The sequence below is a fragment of the Mytilus californianus genome, unplaced genomic scaffold (genome assembly GCF_021869535.1).
Source record: "Mytilus californianus isolate M0D057914Y unplaced genomic scaffold, xbMytCali1.0.p SCAF_51, whole genome shotgun sequence".
In the NCBI taxonomy this organism is placed as follows: domain Eukaryota; kingdom Metazoa; phylum Mollusca; class Bivalvia; order Mytilida; family Mytilidae; genus Mytilus; species Mytilus californianus.
The window spans coordinates 368,328-393,249 of record NW_026262703.1 but is presented as its reverse complement, the minus strand read 5'-3'; the positions used below and the strand labels follow the sequence as shown (position 1 = coordinate 393,249).

Sequence of the window (24,922 nt, the reverse complement as noted above, 5' to 3'; positions counted from 1 at the left end):
ATTGGCTTTCAAACATTCGTCTTTAGGCGTTCCTTCTGACAGTTAATCCAGAAAAGCATTTCGGATGCATGCAATTTATAACGTCTTGTCTTCAATTTTTTCAGCACTGGATCGATAACTCTGCTGGTGGACTATCAGTATCCGAGGGTATCACAAGCTTAGTGGTCAGTACTTCGGTACTGACATGATTTATAAAAAAAAACGTTCTTAAATTGTCCGTTGATGAATTTTGAAATTATAAAGAAACTAAGTATTTAACAGTAAACATAGAGCGCATACCTCGACAAAAAGATCTTTTTACATAATGTTTGTTTTGACATTTTACATGTCTGACTTGAATGTTTAGTTTGTCGACGCCTCTGGTCTATGTTTCAAAGGCCTTGATTAGGATGAAATCCGACCGATTTTGTGAAATTTTGCAAACTTTTTATTTTTGGCCTAATTTGGATGTAAATATGAACGCTTTAATATATAACATCTTCAAAGGTAGTTATATAACACTTTTTCACACTATGCACACGTCTTTTCATCAACTTCAAATATTTTTCATCTTGAAACATTGAACTTGATAATCGAGGCCAAATATGATCCTTACCGAACTGACTCCTTTACATTTTACTTTCCAAAAAAATTGCGGACGGAATAGAAGACACCTGTTATTTTTTGTGAACTTTGATTTGAATGCTAAGGTTGAATGAGTGATATAGCTTTTACCTATATAAGAAATAATTCTGTCATGCCATGCTCTATGCTCATTTCAACATGAGTAGGCATTATATTTGTCAACATCTTTAACAGAGAGGCGAAAGATACCAGAGGAACATTCAAACTCATAAGTCGAAAATAAACTGACAACGCCATGGCTTAAAAAGAAAAAAAAAGACCAACAGACAAACAATAGTACACAAAACACAACAGGAAAAGCTAAAGACTGAGCAACACGAACCCCACCAAAAACTAGGGGTATTCTCATATCAGCTTTGAGATATATACTCCGTATGCAGGCGCTGCTGGTATGTTGCTACATAGAAATAGAAAGTTCACAATTGGGAAGCTAAAATCATCTCTTTTGTCGAAAAGTTTTGTTTTCAACCGATCCTCATTATCAATTTCTAGGTATAAGACTTAACTGTATCTGTTGCATCCTTTATCTCAAATTCGATGGGATAGATTCGTTCAACATAGTCACCAAATTTCGAATAATTTAGTGAGAGAACATCATATATATATAACGGAAAGTAAAGTGAAAGGATACCGCTAACTTTTTTTTTCCTAAGAAGTTCCTTCATGAAGTCAGCCTCATATGAATAAAGGAACAAGTCGGCAAGAAGAGGGGCACCGTTTGTTCCAATTGGAATGCCGATTATTTGTTGATAAACACGTCCTCCAGACGCAACAAATATGTTTTTACCCATATAAAATTAGCATAGAGCATGGCATGATATAATTATTTCGATTCAATATGAAAATTTAGAACTTTTGTACTTTGAAGCGTCCCTATGTTACACGTCCAAAGTCAGCATTTTTGATTTTTTAAGCCAAAACGATTAAGAAAATCAAACGTTTCACGATAAAAAATGAACAGATACATGTTCACTTACTTTTAGAATGATTTTATTTATTTTCCTTGCGAGCAACAACAACACAAATGTCCATTGTGTTCTTAGGCGTTGTTCAAAATACAACTGATGTTGCTATTTCAATTGTCACGACAAACACTACTTTTCTGCCAGATATATTTGCGGACCTACTAATATAAATGTAAATGTATTATATCTTTGACATTATTTAGGAGGTCCTCAAAGATATGCTCAATATAATTATTTTATTTCCATAGCATGTAAAGCCTTTTGTTAATATATGTAAATGTCGGTCTCTGAATATATTTACATAACATTTGCATACCTCTTTAAATCCGAGATTTCGTGTAGTGATGTCTACAGAGAGTCTATGATGACACCTTCTCACATAACCTTGAACTTTTTTTCATGTTCAAATGGTCATGTTTAGTTTGTTACATTACATGCTTGAACAATCATCACTATCAGAATATTGATTGGTTGCTAGGAGTATGTGTTTTGCATATGAAATATTGTTATATTCTGTTAAATTCAGTTTATATTTTTACTATGGTTTTACTGGAAATTACATGACTACTTTTATGTCTGTTTGGGTTGATTACCCAATTGTGTCAATATAAAGGAACTATAAACAAGTTGCATACCAGTTGGGGGTTAAGCTATCTATGAAACGAGGTTTAATCCACCATTTTTTACATAAGTAAATGCCTGTACCAAGTCAGGAATATGACAGTCAGTTTTTTTCCAATCGTTTGATGTGTTTAAGCTTTTGATTTTCCTTTTGACTTTCCGTTTTGAATCTTCTTTGGACATGTCGGAGTTCGGAAGTTTTGTTATCTCACTTTCTATATTTATTATCGTGGCTTTTTTTCTAAAAATTTATTTATCCAGATGTGATTAGTTGGATTGTGTTAAGTATTCATGTCTCTACTTCAAAGAATAGAGACATTATGTTTGAGTTATCTTTTTTCTTCTTCTTAAACAACCCTTTGCGGGCACAAAACGGCTAATTACATGTACAAATTATGTCGTATAACACCATACCCTTCATGTCACTTTGACAAAAAAAAAATATGTTTTTTTTTAACGTTTCATTGTTTTGATTCTAACTTGTTTATCCTTTGACATATGCTTTTGATATTCGGCAGATGTGTAAATTACTTTAAGATGACATATAACGTACCATGCAAGGTTGCCTATTACCTGGACGCATGACTTTCAATGTCAATTTATTTTTACATGTCCACCCACATCCCTAATTTGGTATTGCCATTTTCAAGACTTTTTTAATGCAATGAACTTTGCCCCTGGTAGTCATCCCCAGCCCCTCGTATAATTGATAGTCGAGCATATCAAAAATCGGTGTTATGTACCGTTGAATAATACCTTTGACATTTGAACTGCAACGTCAAATAATTGATTTCTATTTATCCACCCTAAAACCATACATTTTCTTTTCTGCCATGCCTTTGTCGTGCCTTAAAGGGGTTTCTCTCTATGTCATGTTCAGAACCCTCATACAATAAATATATCAAAACTAATATTAACCATAATATTATATAGTCATAATTGCATTAATGAAAACGCTCTAGTTCCCCATAGTTTTGCCCCTTGATGACATGCCCCGTCCCCTGCATATAATTAATCGTCAAACATCTTGAAAACGATCCCATCTCAAAACCCATGTACAAAATGTATATTCTGAACAGCCATGACACGACCTGTGATGTGCACCGTACATTTTGTAATTTAGAAAGGCATACTGAATATCTTACGGAGGTAGTCAAATTATTCATATCACACTCTGTTCATAGTGATATGATAAATTATATTTTTCCTTACTTAATTGGCCACAACCATAAGAGCAAATAGATTAATACATATACATGTTTATACTTTTAGAAATGGCAAAATTGTATATAAAAAGTATGATATGGAACATACTGTTGTATATATTATTTGAAGGTAAGATACTTAGTTTTTCTTATTAGTTCTTGAATAAATTATCCTATACTATAAGACATGTAGTTTTCTTATGTCTTTCCACTGTGTCGTGGAAAGACCTACTGATTTTGTTCTGAGTTTTTTTTTTCTTTTCTTTCGCCACTTTTATTTTTTGCGAGGCTTTATTGTTCCTCAAGATATTGCTTAGATAATTGGTATATGATATCGAACAGTTTATACGCTTATGAAACTGACACATTTAACCGAACACTTTTCTTGTAAGAGTTATCTCCCTGAACACTGTTCTTGTGATCTCTTCTCCTTCGGAACCGTAAAAGAAACCGACAAATTTGTTTTCCCAGATTTCTCGTTACAGCCTCATGAGATCGAAATGTCGAAAACAATGTTGTCCGAAGCAATCCAGAGATTCCATATGAGAGTTAGTTCCCCTTATGTATTTGATATAAGTGGTTTGTATTTGTAACTGTTAAACCTTAGGTGATAGAGATCTTAGGCATTTTGATTTGTGGTCCTTGGTCCACCTTAAAATAAATGAGGTGAAGGTCGAAGGTCAAGGTCATGTTCCAAAATTTTATTTTGTCTTATTACCACTATTCCTCAGATACCGTACAAGATATGGACAAACTATTTTTTACTAAACTTAGTTGTGGCATACAACACATTTTTTGGTTTAATAAAAGGGTTTACATTTAATGGAAGTTTTCTTCCCTGTAATGTTTAAAATTAGCTGTAGTGTGATATACCTCATTGGCCATATGCAGAAAAAAACTTATGGTCTTTTGATTTGAAGTCATTTGTAGATTTGGACATTGCTACAAATTTATTTTTATACATGATACAACCCTGGGGTCTTTAGCAATAAGTATGGTTGACATTTGACCTTGCAAAGGTTATTCGAAATTGCCTTTAGTGTGAAGTAACATATCAGATGACACTTAAGTGGAATTTTGTAAACCAGAAGCAGCAAATTATCTCTATTATTTCAAGCAAAAGTATATAAAAATCATATAACTTTGAAATTAGCGTATTTGACACCGGAAGTGCATTTGATTAACCCGAATGTGGTTTATTATCCCTTAATTTATGAAAAAAGTACCTTAAAAATTGTATTTTCGGAATCAATGTGAGATAGGGATATCTTCTAACACCAGTCAAATAGATAATTCTAAAAAACATTGTACTAGAATATATAGCCGCCGTTAGATTATTTACATAAAGTTCAGGTTATTCGAAATTGCCTTCAGTGTGAAGTAACATATCAGATGACACTTAAGTGAAATTTTGTAAACCAGAAGCAGCAAATTATCTCTATTATTTCAAGCAAAAGTATATACAATTCATATAATTTTGAAATCAGCGTATTTGACACCGGAAGTGCATTTGATTAACCCGAAAGTGGTTTATTATCCCTTAATTTATGAAAAAAAGTACCTTAAAAATTGTATTTTTGGAATCAATGTGAGATAGGGATATCTTCTAACACCAGTCAAATAGATAATTCTAAAAAAACATTGTACTAGAATATATAGCCGCCGTCAGATTATTTACATAAAGTTATATGTATCACATCATTTTTTTTCATTCTTATAAATATGGTATAACAGCCTCGGTTTTGATTGCTTTATCTGTGATGATCATTAATCTAGAATGGTATGTGGACGGAAATATCTTGCGTTTATCTTTGCTATTTAATTAAAAGGAAACTTCCTGTGGTAACGATTTAAAATAAAGGTTAAACTGTCAATGGGAAACGTTTTCTAGCCCTGCATTAAGATGGATATTATGTCATTTCAAATGAAATTATTTATAAACAAATATTGAAATGAAATAATATATACCTATAAAGCCATAAAGCCATATATATTGTTTTCGTGCAGAAATTCAGATTTGCTTTAAAACATCGATTTCCACAAAGTATAAATCATACAAGTATCAAACTACTTATTGCAAGAAACTGCAGACATTTCTGTATATAATAATCATTCAATTTGGATAAGAATAACTTAATGAAAATTCTTAATAAAAATGAGCTTTTATATGAAATAAGAATAGATAGTAGATAGAGAAACTTTCAAATGGTGGAACATATTTTACCTCTGATTATGTATGCTTATTCAACATATTCCATGCTACAGATGTATCTATATAAACATGATTATCAGAATGAAACACATCCTAAAAATATTCTGCATTGGATTCAACCGCAAAATCATTTAATGATTACATTGTTTTTGTACCAAACCTGTATACATCGTTTACTTTTACCCGAAAAAAAAATGACAACAGCAAGAAGTGCCAATGTTTTCAATGAACATATCAAAAAGTTAGAAAAACAAGCTGTTTGCGCTCTACCTGTAAGACCTCCCATCAATTACTCCATTCATCAGTTCGTCTAAGATCGGTTTCAGTTTTATTTAATTTAGTTTACCATGAATTAGGGGTCACATCAATCAAATCGACTTGAAACTTAGTACATTTGTTCATTTTGTCAATTTTGATGTGACAATATACGCAATACTTGGATCATTATGATCCAGGTTTCATGTTTACAAAACATGTCAATATGGTAGTATGAGCGCGGTTGCATGATACTTGTATTTTATGCTTATTTTCTTTTAGGTTTATCAGCCAGTCCTGTTACTGTACAATTTACTGCTATTGGGGAGAAGATTCAAATGACATGTCCGGACAACCAATCTAGTAGTTGGCAGAAGTTTGATACAGGAGACATATTAGCGTCATGTGAAAATGGAAACGCAGCTATAAAAAAAAGTCTATTTCACAGAATAAATGTAACAGATGACTGCCAAAACTTGACTATAAAGGATTTCAAAATAGAAGATGTTGGCCAGTACCGTTGCTTTGTCACTTACCCTGATGCAAAAGAACCCATGTACGGTTTTGATATCCAAATTCGGTGTAAGTTGTAACTTATCCTTCGCCACAATTGTATACAAAATTTTATCTAATGAAGGTGTATTACATTTATACTAAGACAAATATGATTGTTATTTTTTCAAACACTATTGAAAGTGGAATATTGAAATATTAACTCGCTATTAGAAACCTATTTGATTCCAATTGTGTAGCAATACTAGCCTCTGCTATATCATGTCGTGGTAGGCAATGGTTTCTCCCCATTTGGTTCGTACAAAACAGTTAACCATACGTTGAAGATGGGTTGCGTAAGTGCTCAGCTTTTTCCGTTATTAGAAAGCAAAGAATCTCAAAACCGAACGTGCAACGCGAAAGCCTCAAGAAGAACCATTTCGTTGACTGATTAAATCCACGAAAACTCTTCTTCTACAAACAAAGCGCCGATTTACATAGTTTGTTGATCTTCTACATGAGATTAACCGGACATAGGAAAATCTGTCAGCATCCTTCAGGAGTCACATCGGTGATTAACTGGATGATATCTTGATCTAAAATAAAACAAACGAAATGCTGATTCTTTATTGCGAGTTCATGCATTGTTTATTGTTTCATATGGATGCGTTTACGTTATGGTAGATATTGAGTGTTATAAATCAAATTAAAAAGAGTCAATTAGGTGCAAACGCATTTTGCAGCTTATGTCACATTTATTAAAAACAAAGTATTATGAAACAACGTTTCCTTACATAGTGCAAACTATTGTTTATTGAATAGAAAGTAGTGGCCTTGCAGAATGGTACAATTATTTTATTTGATTAACTATTACAGTGTGAAGTGTATGAAGTGGCAATACGAAACAGTTTGTATGAACTCTTCAACTTTGTAATTAATTCAATATTTAACTAAAATCTGTCAAATAATTTGAGAACAAACATTGCCGTTTGACAGTTGACAATTGTTTCCAATTCATTTGATGTGTTTGAGCTTTTGATTTGCAATTTGTTGTTATTTCAATATCCTTTGTCTTACGTATGTGTAAAATGTTTTGTTGTCATTAGCATGCCTCCGAAATATGGACGTTTTAGTTATTTTTTCTTCTAGCAACATTCTTAATCATCTTTGTTCTGAAAACTTCATTCCAAAAGATTTAGTGTGAGACAATTACATGATCGATTGTTTTTACCAATTTGTTCATGTATAAAGGTAGGCTAAGAGTAAATACCTTATGCGCTATTTCGTGACGCCTACTCGCTCGATAGATCATACAAAAGTATTTCAATGGAGTACCACGACGGGTTTCACATGTAAAATAGGTCTTGCTAAGGTTTCGGAGCATCTGAGTATTGTTTGGTGGACTTATCCATATTTTCGTTAAATTATCTACCATGTCGGTGTCAGTTTCTCTTCGATTTATGAATTTTGAATGCATCTATGGTATATTTCGCACATTTGTTCAAAAAAGTACAAATGATAAAGCTTCCAAAGAGCACTAGCAGTATCTAAAAAACCTTTTGGGTCGAAACAATGCAAAAATCAATTAAAACGCTGTTACTCATCACAGACAAACCACCATATCAAAGAAAGTGATATAATGGGATGAACATTTATAAGTAGAACCATTTGTTTGCTGATATACTTTGTATATATTTTGTCTTTATCCTGTGTTATAGATTTGATGGGGATAAGATACACATTGCTACCAATTACACAAGGTTAATTTCAAGCTAAATATACTATTCAAGGGACTGTGTATTTTAAAGTATTACCTGTCCCAATGCGTACGTATGTATGTAGATTCATAGGTTATTTGGTTTCGAATTCGGAAAACTAGTGATCCGATGTCTTCATTTGATTCGTAGTTGCTTAACTGGTTTAAACCTTATGAACATATTTTGCATTTGTCTTTTAATTTATTCTTTAAGCCGTGACTATTGTCGAAGCAAACAATTCTAGTGAAATAAAACGCAGAGAAGGAGAAAATATTACATTGACATGTTCAATACATGGTGCACAACAAAATACGGTTGTATATTGGACAGTTGGAGGCACGATACTTAGGTCAAATAAGTCTAAGTATGTAATATATCAATTCACAGCAAAGCCATCTGACCACATGAAACAGTTTGTATGCTTTGCAAACAGTAGTGAAAATAGTTATTTTCTTGAAGCGAAAGTACAACTGAGTCTAATCTGTAAGTAAATGTAGAATATAATAAATCTAAAATAGTTGTTATGTGAATGTTTTAAAATATAACGTAAAATCAAACATTATTATCGCATTAATAATATTGTTAATGGCTGCATCAATGATTTATTGTCGTCTCTAAAAGATCAATAATACACGAAAACCAAGCAATATAATTGTTAATCTGAACTAGTTGGAATATCAAATTACTAATGAGTGGTTTTACAACATTGTTCTCATACATGTATGTCTAATTATTTTAAAATTAAACAGTTAAACCTGATGTGAAAGTTGTTTCATATCCAAGTCCACCGACAGTACAAAAAGGTCACGGCATTACATTAGTATGTCAGGACGAATCTGGCAATGATGAAATAATCAACAGTTTTTCATGGAACCAACATGGGCGACTGCTAAATAACAATACAAAGACGTTACAAATTGTACGTGCAGATTCTGATGTCACTGGCGAGTACACCTGCACTGTTAAGAATATTGCTGGAGAGGATTGCGATGTTGTAAATGTCACTGTAACATGTGAGTGAGTTAGTTTTTTTATAACTTTTTCGTGCTATCGTTTTGATAGGATCATACTATTTTGGAACAATGTTTGGAGATTTGTCACTATTATATGATTTAAAGATATATTAAAAACAAAACTTCGGGGAATGCATGCAAACGCTTTTACGAAGTATTTATACTTTCAAATCAGATATGGAAACCACAAAATTCTACAGATCCGTATGGTTCAAGTCTTAGTCCCGCTCACCTTGCAGTAACATACAACACGTCACTTCTCTATTCTTTTACAAGTAATCCTCAATAATCACAAGAAGACGGATTGACCTTGTTTTGATAAATTTGTGTTATCTAAGGTGTAGAGTTTTGGCGTCGTTTTTTCGCTTTTACTGTGGTGTTGCTTTTTCATTTTATGTTTCTTTTTCTTTTTGTAATTGGTAACAAGTCTGTTACGATCGGTGGATACACAGTTGACCGTCGATAGATTTCGGTATAATTTTTAGGTACCTTTTGGTCAAATAGATCTTCTATAGTTTCGGATCTTATACATCGATGACATTCATGTATTAGGGTTTGAGCGTTCCTGATGAAGGCTTCGTACGCATGAAGTTTATGAAATGTTGTTTTCCTTTTTCACTGATGCCACAAACACATTTGCAAAATGTAGTTCTGCTTTATACTTTAAACTGTGTTATATAGGGACACAGCTGATTGATTGTTAACTACGCTTTACAATAAGATAGAAAAAAAAATGATGACCTCAATAACCATTTAGATCTCATTTATATACAAAGAAATTCAAGCACATGCATATCAATTATGTATCGCAAAGTTGATAAGTTATTGGAAGCCTTACATTTCAAATTAGGATTCCTTTGAATTGTGGTTCCTGCTGACAGGAATGGTATTCATCTTTGGTTCTTAATTGTATGGTTGAAGTCATCTCTTTTAACAGTTGTAACGGTTGCTATCATGCTTTGGTTGAAAATTATTTAATATATGTGTCACAAATGACCAAAGATGTAGTCAACTTGTCGCTATTTCAATCCCATCCAACTATTCACGATTTGTATACTAGTATTATCGAATGATACTTATCGCACAATTCTTACTTGCAACTTACAATAATCACAACGACGAATGTCGCTAGTGAAGAAGGAACTAATTGCCTCAAGGGGGATTCGGATTTGTTTTAATTGTGGCGTTGGTATCTTTTTAATTTAAATTATTTTAATTTTGAAATTATCAATTTCCCCCACCTATGTAGCAATATACCAACTTCACCTGCATATGGGATATACATTTCCCAACTTATTCGGTATTCAAGAGCTTGCAGCTGCTACCCAGACTTTGTAACCCGTCACCAGTTTTTTGAGCAGAAAGTTGATGAACCAGGGGTATGTCAAAGAACATCTCATCCTTTTTCTGAAAAAGTTCATCGGAAGATACCAAGACCTTATTGATAAATATTCCGTATCAACTTCACAAATTATACACGATGGTCTTGAAGTATAGATTCTGTGTACTGACGTTGTTTATTATCTTAATAACGTGTTAAAGTATTCTTTTATTTGTCTTTTTGAATATTACTTTTACTGTTTAGTCTATTTTTTTATATCCATTTGACGTGGCTCTGTACTTATACTTCCCGTCATTGTGTTATTGTGCTATGGTAAATGTTTGTATTCTTGTCTTTCATTTTTGCTTATGTGCTTTGTCTATATGCCTTTTTGTGTTTCTTTGTTACATATGACGTTGCTCTGTACTTATACATCCCGTCATTGTGTTATTGTGTTATGTTTAACTTTTGTATTCTTGTCTTTCATGTTTGCTAATGTGCTTTTTCTATATGCCTTTTTGTGTTTCTTTGTTACATATGACGTGGCTCTGTACTTATACATCCCGTCATTGTGTTATGGTAAATTTTTGTATTCTTGTCTTTCATTTTTGCTAATGGGCTTTGTCTACATACATTTTTGTGTTTCTTTGTTACATATTAGTTTGTTTTTATAGTGATTAAGATTATAACACAATGTTGACTGCTGTTCCCCAATTTTTGACATTTTTACCTATTGTGTCTGTTTGTTTTGTTCACACATCGTTGTCAATATAATGGAATGTTATGCGACTGTCATACAAGTGAGAGGTTTAGCTAGCTATAAAACCAGGTTTAATCCACCATTTTCTACCTAAGAAAATGCCTGTACCAAGTCAGGAATATGACAGTTGTTATCCATTCGTTTGATGTGTTTGAGCTTTTGATTTTGCCATTTGATTAGGGACTTTCCAATTTGAATTTCCTCGGAGTTCGGTATTTGTGTGATTTTACTTTTTACCTTTTATTGATTTCATGGTGGCAAATCAAGCTTCATAAACAAATGACGTCACCAACAAAGAGGATGTTTTCCCTTTTTTAGAGTTAAAATCAATGTGATAACCGAGTTTTACAAAACATTAGCGGGAGAGCAGTGTATGTGCTTTCTTCGCAATAGCTTTAGACGATCTATAAAATGACTTGTTTATTTTTTTAGTTGACACATGCTATGATGCATTTAGATGTTTTAAGCTATTGATGACAGATATTATATTTTACAGATTCCCCAGTCGTTCAAAACTATAACGTGACCTTTAAAACAAACGATGGACCTATCACTCTCAAATGTGAGGCTAAAGGTGTACCAAACACGTACAAATTCAGTGAATGGCGACATTTCACTCATAATGATCAGCTTGTAAGAACTATTCAGGGATATACAAATGGAACCCTCATTTTGCCACATCAAGAACTTACGTATGAAAACAGTGGTATTTATATCTGCAATGTAACAAACGGCATTCCAGATGAGGACGGCCTGGTATGGAAAGCGGGAAAGGTGGAAGTGATCATTGAAGGTAGAGAGTCATTTTTACTTGTTATCGTTAGAAAAACTATAAAAATTATTGAGAAAAAAATTATAACAACAAAGTTAAACATCTTATTTTGTTGAAAGCAGATTATTATGTTATTTGATACAGTTTAGATATAATAAAACAGTTAAAAATGAAAACTTTACTAGTTCTATGATCTCGAATGAAAGATTTTTAAAGTGCATTTCAGTCAAAATGATAATGTGTAATTAAATGTAATCATATATCGACTTACAATGTAGTTTATATAACAATTATACATATTACCATGTGGGTCAAAAAAGCAATCTCTTGACCCTTTTGGTTATTCCCCAAACAATTTGTTGACCGAGGCGAAACATGGGTGTTTGTATATACAAGTACTTGTATGAGACTATCCAACGGTCTCTTAGCTGCTTTTTGTTACAAAGCGAGATAAACTTTTTGGTATCTATAATACTAAATAAGACCTGTGTTTTTGTGTCGCTTGTCCGTCTTGCAGATCAAAGCAATCAATATTACATTATACTCTAAATATTGTATGGAAAGTTTTGTTTGTTATCCTCCCTAATGATGTTTATTTTTTGTAAGTTGATGAATAATTATAAAAGCAAAATTATTTCCGAATGTTCTTTTACTTTTTATTAATTATTTCGATTTGTATGCTTACTACTACTTCCGCTAGCTTTAACACAATCGGCATACTATAACAAATCGGCCTAACAAACTTGAGCTATTAGAAGAGTTTAGATAAGATTATGAAAACGATAATATTGACTTATAGTTTATTTAAAGAGCATAAATAAAATCGAATATTTAAAAAATATACAATTGTAAAAATTAAAATATAGGAAAGACCTTTTAATGAATATTGGTTCGAAATAGTTAATTTTCAATATTTCTTAAAAAATATTAGATGTATGTAAAACGGAAAACTTATATATATAATATATGGACAAAAACGCATTTGTTACATTTTATGTATGTCAAACGAGTCGAGGATGTTAGTTTAATTTCATTCATTTTCAACGCACATTTAAAGCATGTCGTAAGATAAAAAAAAATCTGCTTGCTGTTTCAAATTTTACACATTAAGTATTTTAAGATATTTGAATTATAAGTGCTTGCTTCCTAGTCCTGATTTGGAAGAAAAAAAGTGACTTATTGTGACGTAAAATAGACACGATTTGTTAGCCACTAGACATACAGCAAAAATTAACTATATGTGATTTTTTATACAATATAATTATTAAGTGCTTGTTCATAAAATAATTCTGATAAATCTTCATCATTCAATTGCAGGTATTCCGGTATTAGTTAACCCAGGAAAACACATTTTTATTGGCAATTTTGATGACACCTCCAGTGTCACAGTTTTTGTTCTTAGTTCTTCAAACGTGCTAAAAGCAGATTGGTTTGATGAAAGACAAATGCTCCTGAATACTAGTACATGTTCTCCATCTGTGACAAAAACGGATTTTTTTGGAAATCTATTCAAAGTTCCTTCGTATAAATGCGTGTATTGGATTCAGACAACAAAAAAGGAAGATTTTCAAAACTATACCGTGAATATAGAAAACCAGTTTGGGGAAATCGCGTTTAATTTTTCGCTTGTGTCTGCAAGTGAGTATCATCAATAAATCCGTTAGGGAAGTGTTATAAATGCGCAACTGTTAATAGTTACAATGGTGCATGTGGCATAAATATCTTTTACACATGTATGCAGAATTTGTTTTAAAATAAATTTCTAAAATAGCCTAAAGATTTTTGATTTTTTACAAGTCAATTAGAAAAAAAAAACATTATGAATGTATACATGTGCCACATCGTTTGAACTGTTAAAACTGACTTTTTAATTTTTATCTTTTTTATATAAAAGTCTTTATTGAACAGAGCCAAAACATGTTAAATAGACGTATGCATCATTATGACAGTATAAAAAGAGAGAGAGCAGATACCAATGGTACAATCATATCAAACAGACAAAACATTGGCTAAAAATAAAAACGATGAAAAATCCTACAACAATCACAAAAAATTACACAGAAAAACTAAAGACTGAGCAACCCGAAATACGAATAAAGATATAGAAACACAAAGAGTTATCGGCATTAATTGTTCTCAGATTTTTGATTTGAGTTACTAAGTATATCGTACATAATGTGAAAGCTATGACTGAAATATGAACGTGAGTTGCATGTAACAAATAAGATTTGTTATATGATCCAGTGTAAATAAATGTTTTGTATAAAAATAAAACGGATGTGGATATATCTGTTTTAGTGTTTCCGTGTATTGTTTTACCTTTTCAAGCAAAACAGAAAAATCAACGAATATTCGCGGTCAATCGACAACAAATCAAATTCATGTAGAATTTCATACCGGATTTGATGGCAGAAGCTCTCAAAAATTCATTATTGAGTATAGGAAAGCATCATCTTTGGCATGGTTGTGGCTTGAAATTGAAGACTCTTTTAACCAGTATTGCTTAAAAAACCTGGAGCCAAGCACTAAATATGAATTGCGAATGTATGCATGTAACAAACAAGGCAATAGTACTTTGACAGATGTTAATACGATACTTAAAAAAGGTATCTTATTTTTGAAATGTATACTGCTAGAAGTCTTAAGGGCATGCATAACTTTGGATCAAATATAAGCGTTATACGTTGATCATAAAGAATGATTGAGGTAATGAAATCCTCATTTGACGTGTTTTATTTACGCTTTTTATTATATAAATCTAAAACATCAAAACCTTGAAAATATGGCATGGATATAAAATAAAGTTACAAAAATGTTAGACATGATTAAAGGGAGCTGCACGAGTAAATTTTGTTTGAAATAACCAATCTATACCATTATGTCTTTCATCATCTTTCTGTCTTGCCAATATTTTTATGATAATTTTCAATTCTATATCCAAGATGAAATGAGCAGTTCTGGAACGAAATACATCGGATTTGTTCTTGTTTTCACCTTTACAGTCTGCATACTATTTACATGGTGGCGCTTAAGAAAAGGTTGGTTTTACTGTTAATCAAACAATTTATGTCAGTGAAAACATTTAATGTTCCTTTTTAAGAAATACTTTCAAATGAAGTAAAGTTGCAACAAGTGTAACGTATCATTTCAGATTATATCCTGTGTATTTTATATTTGTGGTTGAAAAGAAACTCTCTCAAACTTTAGATATATAACGACTTTATGGTTTTGTTTGGACAGAACTTACTTATTTCATCTACGTCAGTTATACGTCGGTCACTAAATAACCCATATTTCAATGTATGGTTACGTCTCTTATCTTTTCCTCAATATGACACAGATGGACGACTTTAAGGTAGAATATATGATAAACGTAATGACTTCAACTTTCCAAATGTCAACTTCCATTTCCAAACAGTAACATGCATTCTGCTACATCGTACGATATAACCATATATAAGATAATACGTTACGCTTGTGCATGTTTGTTCTATATTTAATTGACTTGATTAAGGGGTGTGCTCCTTACACAAAAACTGCTCAAACAGAGTTATGAGGAATGTGAAATCGTCACACCGTTCATTCAACCATCACCTACAAACATTGGTTGACCGATACGATGTGTCTTAACTCAATAAAGACATGTTTTGTGGTCTAGGAAGACCTTTAGGTACCAATTTACACATGGCGGGTGGTGAAGACAAAGTAAGAGACGCTTACCCATTGCCACATCAACTCTAGCTCATGTAGGGATTCCCTTAGTTTCTATTTATTACCTTGATGTGTCTCCTCCTTATCGATTTACGAGATTTGAGCATTGGTTAAGAACTGTCGCCTTAATTTATAAATTTAAGGTAAAAACTAACATAAACTAGTAAAATCATAATTTAATTACAAATGATTGCAGGTAAAATCAAAATAGACTGCCATAAACTAAAGGGTCCGATGTTCATGTTATATAAGATTGATGATAGTCTAACCTTGTATCTGATTTTGGAATCAATGCACAATAAAAATAGGAATACGTCTTCAAAAGCAATTTGTTTCTAATGTGTTTCAAGAATGTTTCCAATGTTATTTTATAACTTATCTTTTTATTATTAAAAAAGCAAAGAGACAAGATTATCAAAGGTATAGTGTTTGTATTATTGTTATCACTTTAACGGTACACACGCATTTTGACAACTAATGTCTCTTCGGTTATGCTGATATACTTTTTATACTCTGTTGTTGATACATCTTTTTTTTTCCAAATTGACTCGATATTTGAATAGACGTTTGGAATATTTAACAATGATTAATCTACTTCCATTTCTATGTTTTATTTTAACATTTCTTCAATCTAAAGCATTGACTATGAAAATTTCTTTAAAATTTGTCGATAGAAAAGAATATGTTCTTATAACCAGTTATTTAACAATCAGGAAATATGCCTGTCGTAATGTAGGAATACGAAGATATGAGTAAATCTTAAACTTTGATGTTTACCAACACATTGCATACAGAGCAAATCACAAATATGACGAAAGAAGACGATAATTCTAAATATCATCCGTATGATTAAATAGAATATATCACCTTGCTGACAATCAACAGATATGTTTCCCCAAAGGTGTTTAAAGAGATAGTAGTGCCCTGGGTTATATATGTTATATTCTGTATGGAAATCATTTGCATAATAATGCTTGTTTGATGAGAACAATCCACACAGTTGTCGGTTTGAATGGTTTTTGGTGTATAGTTGAATATGTGATATAAATATTGAATAATTAAACAATTTGATGTGTGTGAGCTAGTCGATAACACTTAATACCTATGCACAGGGTCGTTTGTGAGGGCTATCCTCGGCAACTGATGACTTTTAAACCTGGCGTCCTCGGAGCTCTTTGAATTTCCTGGTCGTTGTCGTTTTGTTAACATACTCTGGTTACGTCATTATCATGAGAAGAAACTCGCACATAAAAAAGAGGCGCAAAATGTTATACACAGGTCAATAGTAGAATTATTCAGCACACATAGTTAATTTTTCAGGGCTATTCCTCATTCATTGTATTTAAATGGCAATTAAATCAATTAGTTTATTTCAACATTTTATCAAATGATGATGTTTTATCCATAGAATTGCTTATCAAAATGTGATGTATACTGATATTTGAATACGAATTCAATTTCAAGGTGCAGTTTCTGTTAACCGTCATCATGACGTTTGAGATGTCATATAAGTTAAACAATTAGGAGTGCCATGTCCTCCAAATAACGGTAACAGACAAGATACTGAGGCAAACATATCCCACGGAGTTGGAATTTCTGTTCAAATACCATAACTGAATTTTACTATTTTCATCTTTAGAAAATGTTTATCTACACTTGATCTTATTGCAAGGATTAAAGAAAAAAAATGAAGATTTTATGCAGAGTTATGGTTTTTGGACTTAGAAAATTCACTTAAATTATCAGTTTTCCGCACTTTTTTTCGTCATGCTTGAAGATATTGACTTGATATTTGTTATATAGTTTACACCATGACAAGTTATAGATCAAGTTAGCATTTTGTTCCAGTACAATTAATTTTTAACTGGTAGGGGACTATGTATTGCCATGCAACACTCTCAGAATGCTTGTTCATTTTTCATTTGCCATTAGCAAATCGATTGTGTGTTGCTCAGGTTTAAGACTTTCTGTAAAGTGGTTTGTAGACCGTTGTTGCCAGTTTTGTCATTTTAATTGGATGACATGAATTAATGGAAAGGAGGACTGCAAGGCGGTGCTAAAATTCAACATGTCTAATTTTAATATGAAGTTCTTAGTAGTGTCTTTGCAATATCTGTAGTGACAATGAATGGTATCACCTTGAATATAAATATATCTATCAACTTAAAGTTATTCAAAATTCAACTGTTTTTCTTTAATTATGCAACAGGGAAATTAAACATGGACAGTTTATAGTATAGTGTTCGTTCACTTATTCTCTACTTTATCTATATTGTGTCAATGAAGAGAATATAAAGCAGTTGCAAATCTGAAAATTACAAAACATTTTCTTTGACATTTGACAATGATGAAACATCTGTATATATGTGTATAAATATTAGAAAGGCAAACTAACAGTCTTTTTGTTTTCCTGTAGGTCTAGAGAAAACGAACAACAAATACAAGGTAAGTTTTCAAACTCATGTTATCAATGCCCGTAAAAATATTTTATTAACGGAAACTTCAAAACAATGAATTCGAAATTTCAGTCCTTGATATTAACTACCCTCAACCTTTCACTCTAAAAAGTCACAAACAAACGAGTTCCAAATAACTTGTATTACTTGTAATTCAATAGTTAAGCTAATAAAAAAATAGTCGCCAGCATTAATATAATAAACAAATAATCACCAGCACTAATATAACTATTTCCTTATGTATTATAAGAATAAAATGCTCTAGATTTCATTGCATTGATTTATGAATAAATACTTTTTATTTTCTTGTGAAACTGCTATCACAATAAAACAAGTCTTCGCATACATGTTCAACATTGGACTATGTATGTAAATCTATGGGAGTTTAAACTCATTTGATTTTTTCCCTGGTCAAGTGAGGCTGTTAAAAATACAGGGCTCCAACGTATGCAACCTGGGCTACTCAGGTATTTATATATCAGGAAATGATTGAATAAAAATATTTGTTATCGTTTAAAAAAAAAAAGATTGGACTAGTTTCGTATGAAACGATTTCACAATTTGTTAAGCCTATTTAAACAAAATATAATTTATATTTTGAATGAGAGTTGAATCACAATAAATGTTTGTTATAGGAGTAGGTGTAATCGTGAATAATCTGTATGGGTCTGCCGCTGATCTACACGGATCATAATCAGCATCTGCTGGTAGAACAGACGTATATTCCTCAATTGACAGACGCAAGGAAAATTTGGACAAACAGGAAGTGACGTACAAGATTGCCGGACAAGAAAAAAGTAAGCAGTTAGTACTTTTGTTTACAAAACGATAAAATGTATACAAAAGAGTAGGTAAATTGTTGTGACAATGAAATAATATAATTTAGATACTTATTTATTTATTGTATTTTTTTAAATGTTTTAGCATATATTTGTAATAAAATTATGTGTTTTGTAAGGAAAAACATGATAAGAAACAATTATCAAAGCATCGAAATATGTTAAATATGGTAAGAAGAACTCATTGCCGTAAAACTAGCTGATCTTTTCTCAATAAAAGAAACCGTAATGTCTGAATTCTTATGCATACAAATTTACAAGCAACTGCTGTTTCGTGCTTATCAACTTATTAAATGTACCAGCATTTCAATCAGCCTGATCATTCCATCGTTTCTATGACAGTTCGTATAATCGAAAAAATATACCACAAGACTAACAATCCTCAACTTGCAACGCCTCTCCATAGACAAAAAGAGGACTACTGGATTCGACAATTGGGAACTGCGACACCATATGGTTGCAATGACAAAGTTGATGGTATAGGTATTCTATCTAGTCCTTCATGTAGCTCGGTGAATGTGATGAATATTTTCAACTCTACTCCTCGACGTAGACGCAGTCATGGTCATCGTCATTATACATCACCTACTTTGCATGATGTCTCTATTAATGACTTGCTGCCATTTATACAAAAGCCGTTAGGTATTCATCACATTCGCACGAAACTGTATTCATTACCCCTTTCAAAACTTCATTCTCTGTTCAATTTATGTTTGGAAACCACGGTTACAAACCCTCATTCAAACCAATACAAACTTACAGCTATTATTTCGGATATTGCAAGTCACAGACTTTTCAAACCAGTTCGCATTGGAAAAGATGAAAAAGAGAAAAGATCTTTTCTTAAACTTGCCAACAAAGGTCTCGATGGCGTCAACTTAGGCAATATCCTTCATCATAAATTAGTTCAGTCGAAAATACCTCCTTATTTTAAAGATCAGTCTGTACCAATAATTTCTTATACCTATACCAAACCAATTGCAACTAAAATTTTCAATTACAAACACGTTTTGCAGGATCTCAACATTGACGACTTCAAGTCTAAACCTCCTGATTGCACCTGTGCTAGTTCCCAATTCACATATAATCCGGCTGGCCACGTTATTTCCGGAGACCTCAACATTGTCGATAACACTTCCCTGCGAAATTTGTTATCCAAAGGTCCGAAATATCGTGAGCCTAAATCCATCAATTGGAAATACAACTTCAAAATACTGATGGATTCAGTCGAGGATTATGCCAGGCAATGGGCTAAACGCGAGAAAGAAGACGTAGATACTCTTTCCGAATGGATTAAGGCTGTGAGGTCGTTGATACAAATCCGAATTAAGAAACTAAATGGGCATATCAATACCCACGCTACATCAATTTTTAAAGACCCAAATGTTGCAAAACACTTGTCCTACCTCCATGACAAATATGTTGTTGTCCCCGCAGATAAAGCCCCAAACAACATCGTTTTTGTGTGTAAATATCATTACATGAATTGCTTGATAAATGAATTAGGTATTGACAATTCACTTGGAAACTCAACATATACCCTCACGACACTTACCTAAGAGGAAATCCTAGATAATCATAGGTCTGTTCTATGTTCCTTTGGAATTTCAACCAAAGACGAAGAACTGGATCTTCCATCACTGTATTGGATACCTAAACTACATAAGTGTCCTTACAAACAACGGTATATTGCTGGGTCTTCCAAGTGCTCCACGAAACCTCTTTCTAAATTATTAACATCTATTTTATCAGCAATCAAAGCCGGGCTCCAAAGTTATTGTGAAACTGCCTATTCTAGAGGTGGCGTGAATCAGATGTGGATACTAAAAAATTCCAAAGATCTTTTAGAGTACATACAATCTAAGACTCTCTCATCTTGCAATAGTATTAAAACATTTTACTTTTCTACACTTTACACAAGTATTCCCCATTCCAAACTAAAAGACAAATTGAAAGAGTTGGTATTACTTTGTTTCATTAAAAAGAATGGCGAACGTAGATACAAGTATCTTGTCTTGGGGAGGGATAAATCCTACTTTGTAAAGAATCACTCTGATTCAAACAAAAAATTCTCTGAAACTGACATTATCAACATGCTTGATTTCTTGATTGACAACATATTTGTTACATTTGGAGGACGTATTTTTCAACAGACTGTCGGAATTCCAATGGGAACCAATTGTGCCCCTCTTCTTGCCGACTTGTTTCTTTATTATTATGAGGCTGACTTCATACAGGAGCTTCTTAGGAAGAGAGATAAGAAGTTAGCAATATCCTTTAACTCTACGTTCCGCTATATAGATGATGTTCTCTCACTAAATAATACAAAATTTGGTGACTATGTTGAACGAATCTATCCCATCGAACTAGAGATAAAGGATACTACAGATACAGTTAAGTCTGCCTCATATCTTGACTTACATCTAGAAATTGACAATGAGGGTCGGTTGAAAACAAAACTTTACGACAAAAGAGATGATTTCAGCTTCCCAATTGTGAACTTTCCATTTCTATGTAGCAACATTCCAGCAGCGCCTGCATACGGAGTATATATCTCCCAATTGATACGATATTCCCGGGCTTGTGTTTCCTATCATGATTTCCTTGATAGAGGATTGCTGCTCACAAGGAAGCTATTAAACCAAGAGTTCCAAATGGTGAAGTTGAAGTCATCCATTCGTAAATTTTACGGACGCCATCACGAGTTGGTTGACCGTTATGGAATAACCGTTTCACAGATGATATCGGATATGTTCCTTATGTCGAAACTACAATACCCTTCCCTTTTCACGAATGTGACTTACCGAATTAGACTATTTACCGGATTTGTAATAACATAAGCAACTCGACGGGTGCCACATGTGGAGCAGGATCTGCTTACCCTTCCGGAGCACCTGAGATCACCCCCAGTTTTTGGTGGGGTTCGTGTTGCTTAGTCTTTAGTTTTCTATGTTATGTCATCTGTACTATTATTTGTCTGATTGTCTTTTTATTTTTGGCCATGACGTTGTCAGTTTGTTTTCGATCTATGAGTTTGACTGTCCCTCTGGTATCTTTCGTCCCTCTTTTATTAAGTACACTAACTGTAACTTATTGTTCTATCTATCGCAAATTCAATCAGATGACTGCATTCTTTTATAGTTATTACAGACAAATTCCAGCTAACAGACAGAAAAGGAAAAAAACGACACACCGTAAATATACTAACCTTAATTTTTTAATTTGGAAATACACAATTTGATCTCGATTACTTACTTTCGAATCCTCTTTATATGGAAGCCAATTTCGAGGTATAAGTGATTTTTTTTTATTTTTGTGAAAGCTAACATTGTATATCATGTACTTGTATTCACTGTATATGTGTATGTATATCTCTCCTTGACCGGTATATAGAATTATGCGAGTTTTATATCTACTTCAGGAAAGTGGTTCATCAAAACTGAACTATGTTGATGTTGTCTTTGAACCCCAAACACATAGCGGAAATCTTTACATCCATGGAGATGGCAACAGAACACCATATGCAGACATCGACTTTTCAGCAAAAACAGAACCGCTCATTAGTTCAGATGAGGATGACGAAAGTTCTATTAAAGGGAAGGACAATGGCGATGATTTTGTGTCCTTGGAAGACGTTCAGCAGTGGAACATTATTGACGATTGATTTGTTGTTCGATGTTTTCCCCGTGTTTTTTCCTTTTAATTTTATAAAAATGCACTTATTATGAATGTAAAAGGGCGATCAATGATAGAAAAATGGCAATCAATATAAACATTCACAAATGTGCGTTTGTCTTATGTTAGGAATCTATACATTGTGTGTTTCTTTACATCGATCGCAATTATAAAATATGTTTGTTAATTTGCTTCTGTTTACAACAACTCTTTGGTTATTTTTATGCAATTACGATTTTGAGAAGTAGTTTAGTATTACATACTTGTAAATTGTGTTATGCTTAATTAACTTTTTGATTGTTTAGGGAGATTTTCATTTTTCTATAAGTTCGTGTTGCTCAATCTCTGGTTGTCAGGAATATATGTTGCTATTATTTTTTTTCTCTTCATCGTATCGAGTTGTTTTACAATAGTGTTGTTTATCTAATTGGGGTAACAATTTTCGATTGCCCCTGGTACATTCTCTAATTTTTGCATCATACAAATCTTTTCTTTTATGTTTCATTTGATATAAAATATATTAATAAAATGTGGTCCAACAAACCGCAGATTTCAATCGCAACCGTACTTTCGACTCAATGTAGTCTCAAAAGATAGGTAAAGCTACTATCAGCATTGAACTCTCAAGCTTTTTTTTCTATTTTTATACCCACATCTTAATTGTTTACCTTAGACCTACTGAAACAAAACGAGTGATCTTAGAAACTGTATCCTGTTAAAAACAACTGAGGTATATATAAAGCGAACTGAATTATTTCTAATCTATGTTGGTAGGTGACACGAATGGTCTCTAGACATACTTGTCAGCTTTTGTGAAATAGAGGAAAGCACATCAGTGCGCTATGACACATTTATGAACATGTGTGTAAAGGTTTTGCTTGCGACCAAGTTTGGTACGTGAAATCATGTTTTGGATCATGGAATTAATGATAAACCAGTAATCATGTTCAAGAATTATAGTCAATGACACTTTTGCTATGAAACATTCGGAAAACAAGAGAGGGACATTTTACCTAAACATTTAAACACTCTGCGAAATAGTTAAACACATAATGCCTGATACTTATCTTCATGATATAGAACAATTATTGTTCATGAACCCAGCTCGCCATCAAACAACGTTAAGTGAAAAATAATGAAAACTCTGTATGTTTTAAGGGTTGCATAAGGTGTTACAGAAATAGATAAAAACAAAAACGATAAACTGAGCCCTCTGGTAACAGATCTCGATATTGCTTCTTCTTCAGACTATTCAATTATGCATATCAGCAAAATATCATCATTGTAGTGAAACAATATGAACTTGAATATTCATTTTACATATATTTAATAAACAGTTAGAAGAACATATTGCGTATTGTCGAAATATTGATGAATAATTAGATGGTCTAAACTTTTGATCTTATCAATACAATATATATGTATGGCTCTTCAAATTCTCAAAGTCAAATAGTCTAGGGATGTCATTTAAAAGCTATATTATTTTTACTATTTACTTGACAGTGCCATTGCGTTGTCAGTTTTTTTTTGACTTGAGTTCGAGTATTCCATTGGTATTTTCCGCCTCTCTTTGAACAAAACTAAAAATTAAACATACAAAACTTTATGAAAAATTGATCAAAACTGGTTTGTCTCGAAAATCTAGCAAGTCTGCAATGAAAAAGCATTTGCAGAATGATATTATTATTTATTTTACCTCCTATAAATTTCTAGGAATATGATTGGTAAAAAGCAACCGCGTGGAAACCGTGTACATTTTATATGGGGTTAGTAGGAGTGGTTTATTTCAATACATGATTAGTAGCGGTGTTACGGCCCTTTGTAAACAAAAAACGATTTTGGGGAAACATCTTAGAGGTTTCAAAAGACGAAGAAATTGATGATGAAAGATTGAAATAAATTCATGAAACAAAAATCTAACACGTTGTTATTGTTGTCATTTGTTTTTGTGAAAACCAATGGAAGTAGATATCTTAATATTGAAGACTTGATGACATAAGTAGGCCACCAATTTAAATACCACATGTTAAGATAGTCAGTAAGATAAATTCGTAACAAAGTGTGCAAATGACTTAATACGATATATATGAGGTCAGTAAATTCCATATGGGGATTCGAGTTTCGCTCTCACCTCATACAGAATTAACTGACCCCATACATGTCTTATTAGGTCACTAGCACACTATGTAACTAATAATATCTAACATTTATTATTTTATTGAAAATAATAAAACACCCTATTTG

General features: G+C 32.5%; 1 protein-coding gene across 1 annotated transcript in view; it reads left to right on the top strand.

The window, feature by feature from the left end:
* The window catches only part of LOC127703807 (hemicentin-1-like), a 30,356-nt gene extending 5,758 nt beyond the window's left edge, over positions 1-24,598 (top strand). Inside the window, exons 2-13 of the mRNA XM_052207880.1 lie at positions 3,483-3,545; positions 6,165-6,464; positions 8,345-8,614; positions 8,881-9,144; positions 11,722-12,018; positions 13,315-13,635; positions 14,940-15,035; positions 16,107-16,128; positions 18,125-18,153; positions 18,800-18,961; positions 22,154-22,197; positions 22,425-24,598. Of these exons, the coding sequence (XP_052063840.1) occupies positions 3,485-3,545; positions 6,165-6,464; positions 8,345-8,614; positions 8,881-9,144; positions 11,722-12,018; positions 13,315-13,635; positions 14,940-15,035; positions 16,107-16,128; positions 18,125-18,153; positions 18,800-18,858 (1,719 nt within the window). The 5' untranslated portion in view covers positions 3,483-3,484 and the 3' untranslated portion in view covers positions 18,859-18,961; positions 22,154-22,197; positions 22,425-24,598. The remainder of the gene's footprint in view (positions 1-3,482; positions 3,546-6,164; positions 6,465-8,344; positions 8,615-8,880; positions 9,145-11,721; positions 12,019-13,314; positions 13,636-14,939; positions 15,036-16,106; positions 16,129-18,124; positions 18,154-18,799; positions 18,962-22,153; positions 22,198-22,424) is intronic.
* The last annotated feature ends 324 nt before the right edge of the window (positions 24,599-24,922 follow it).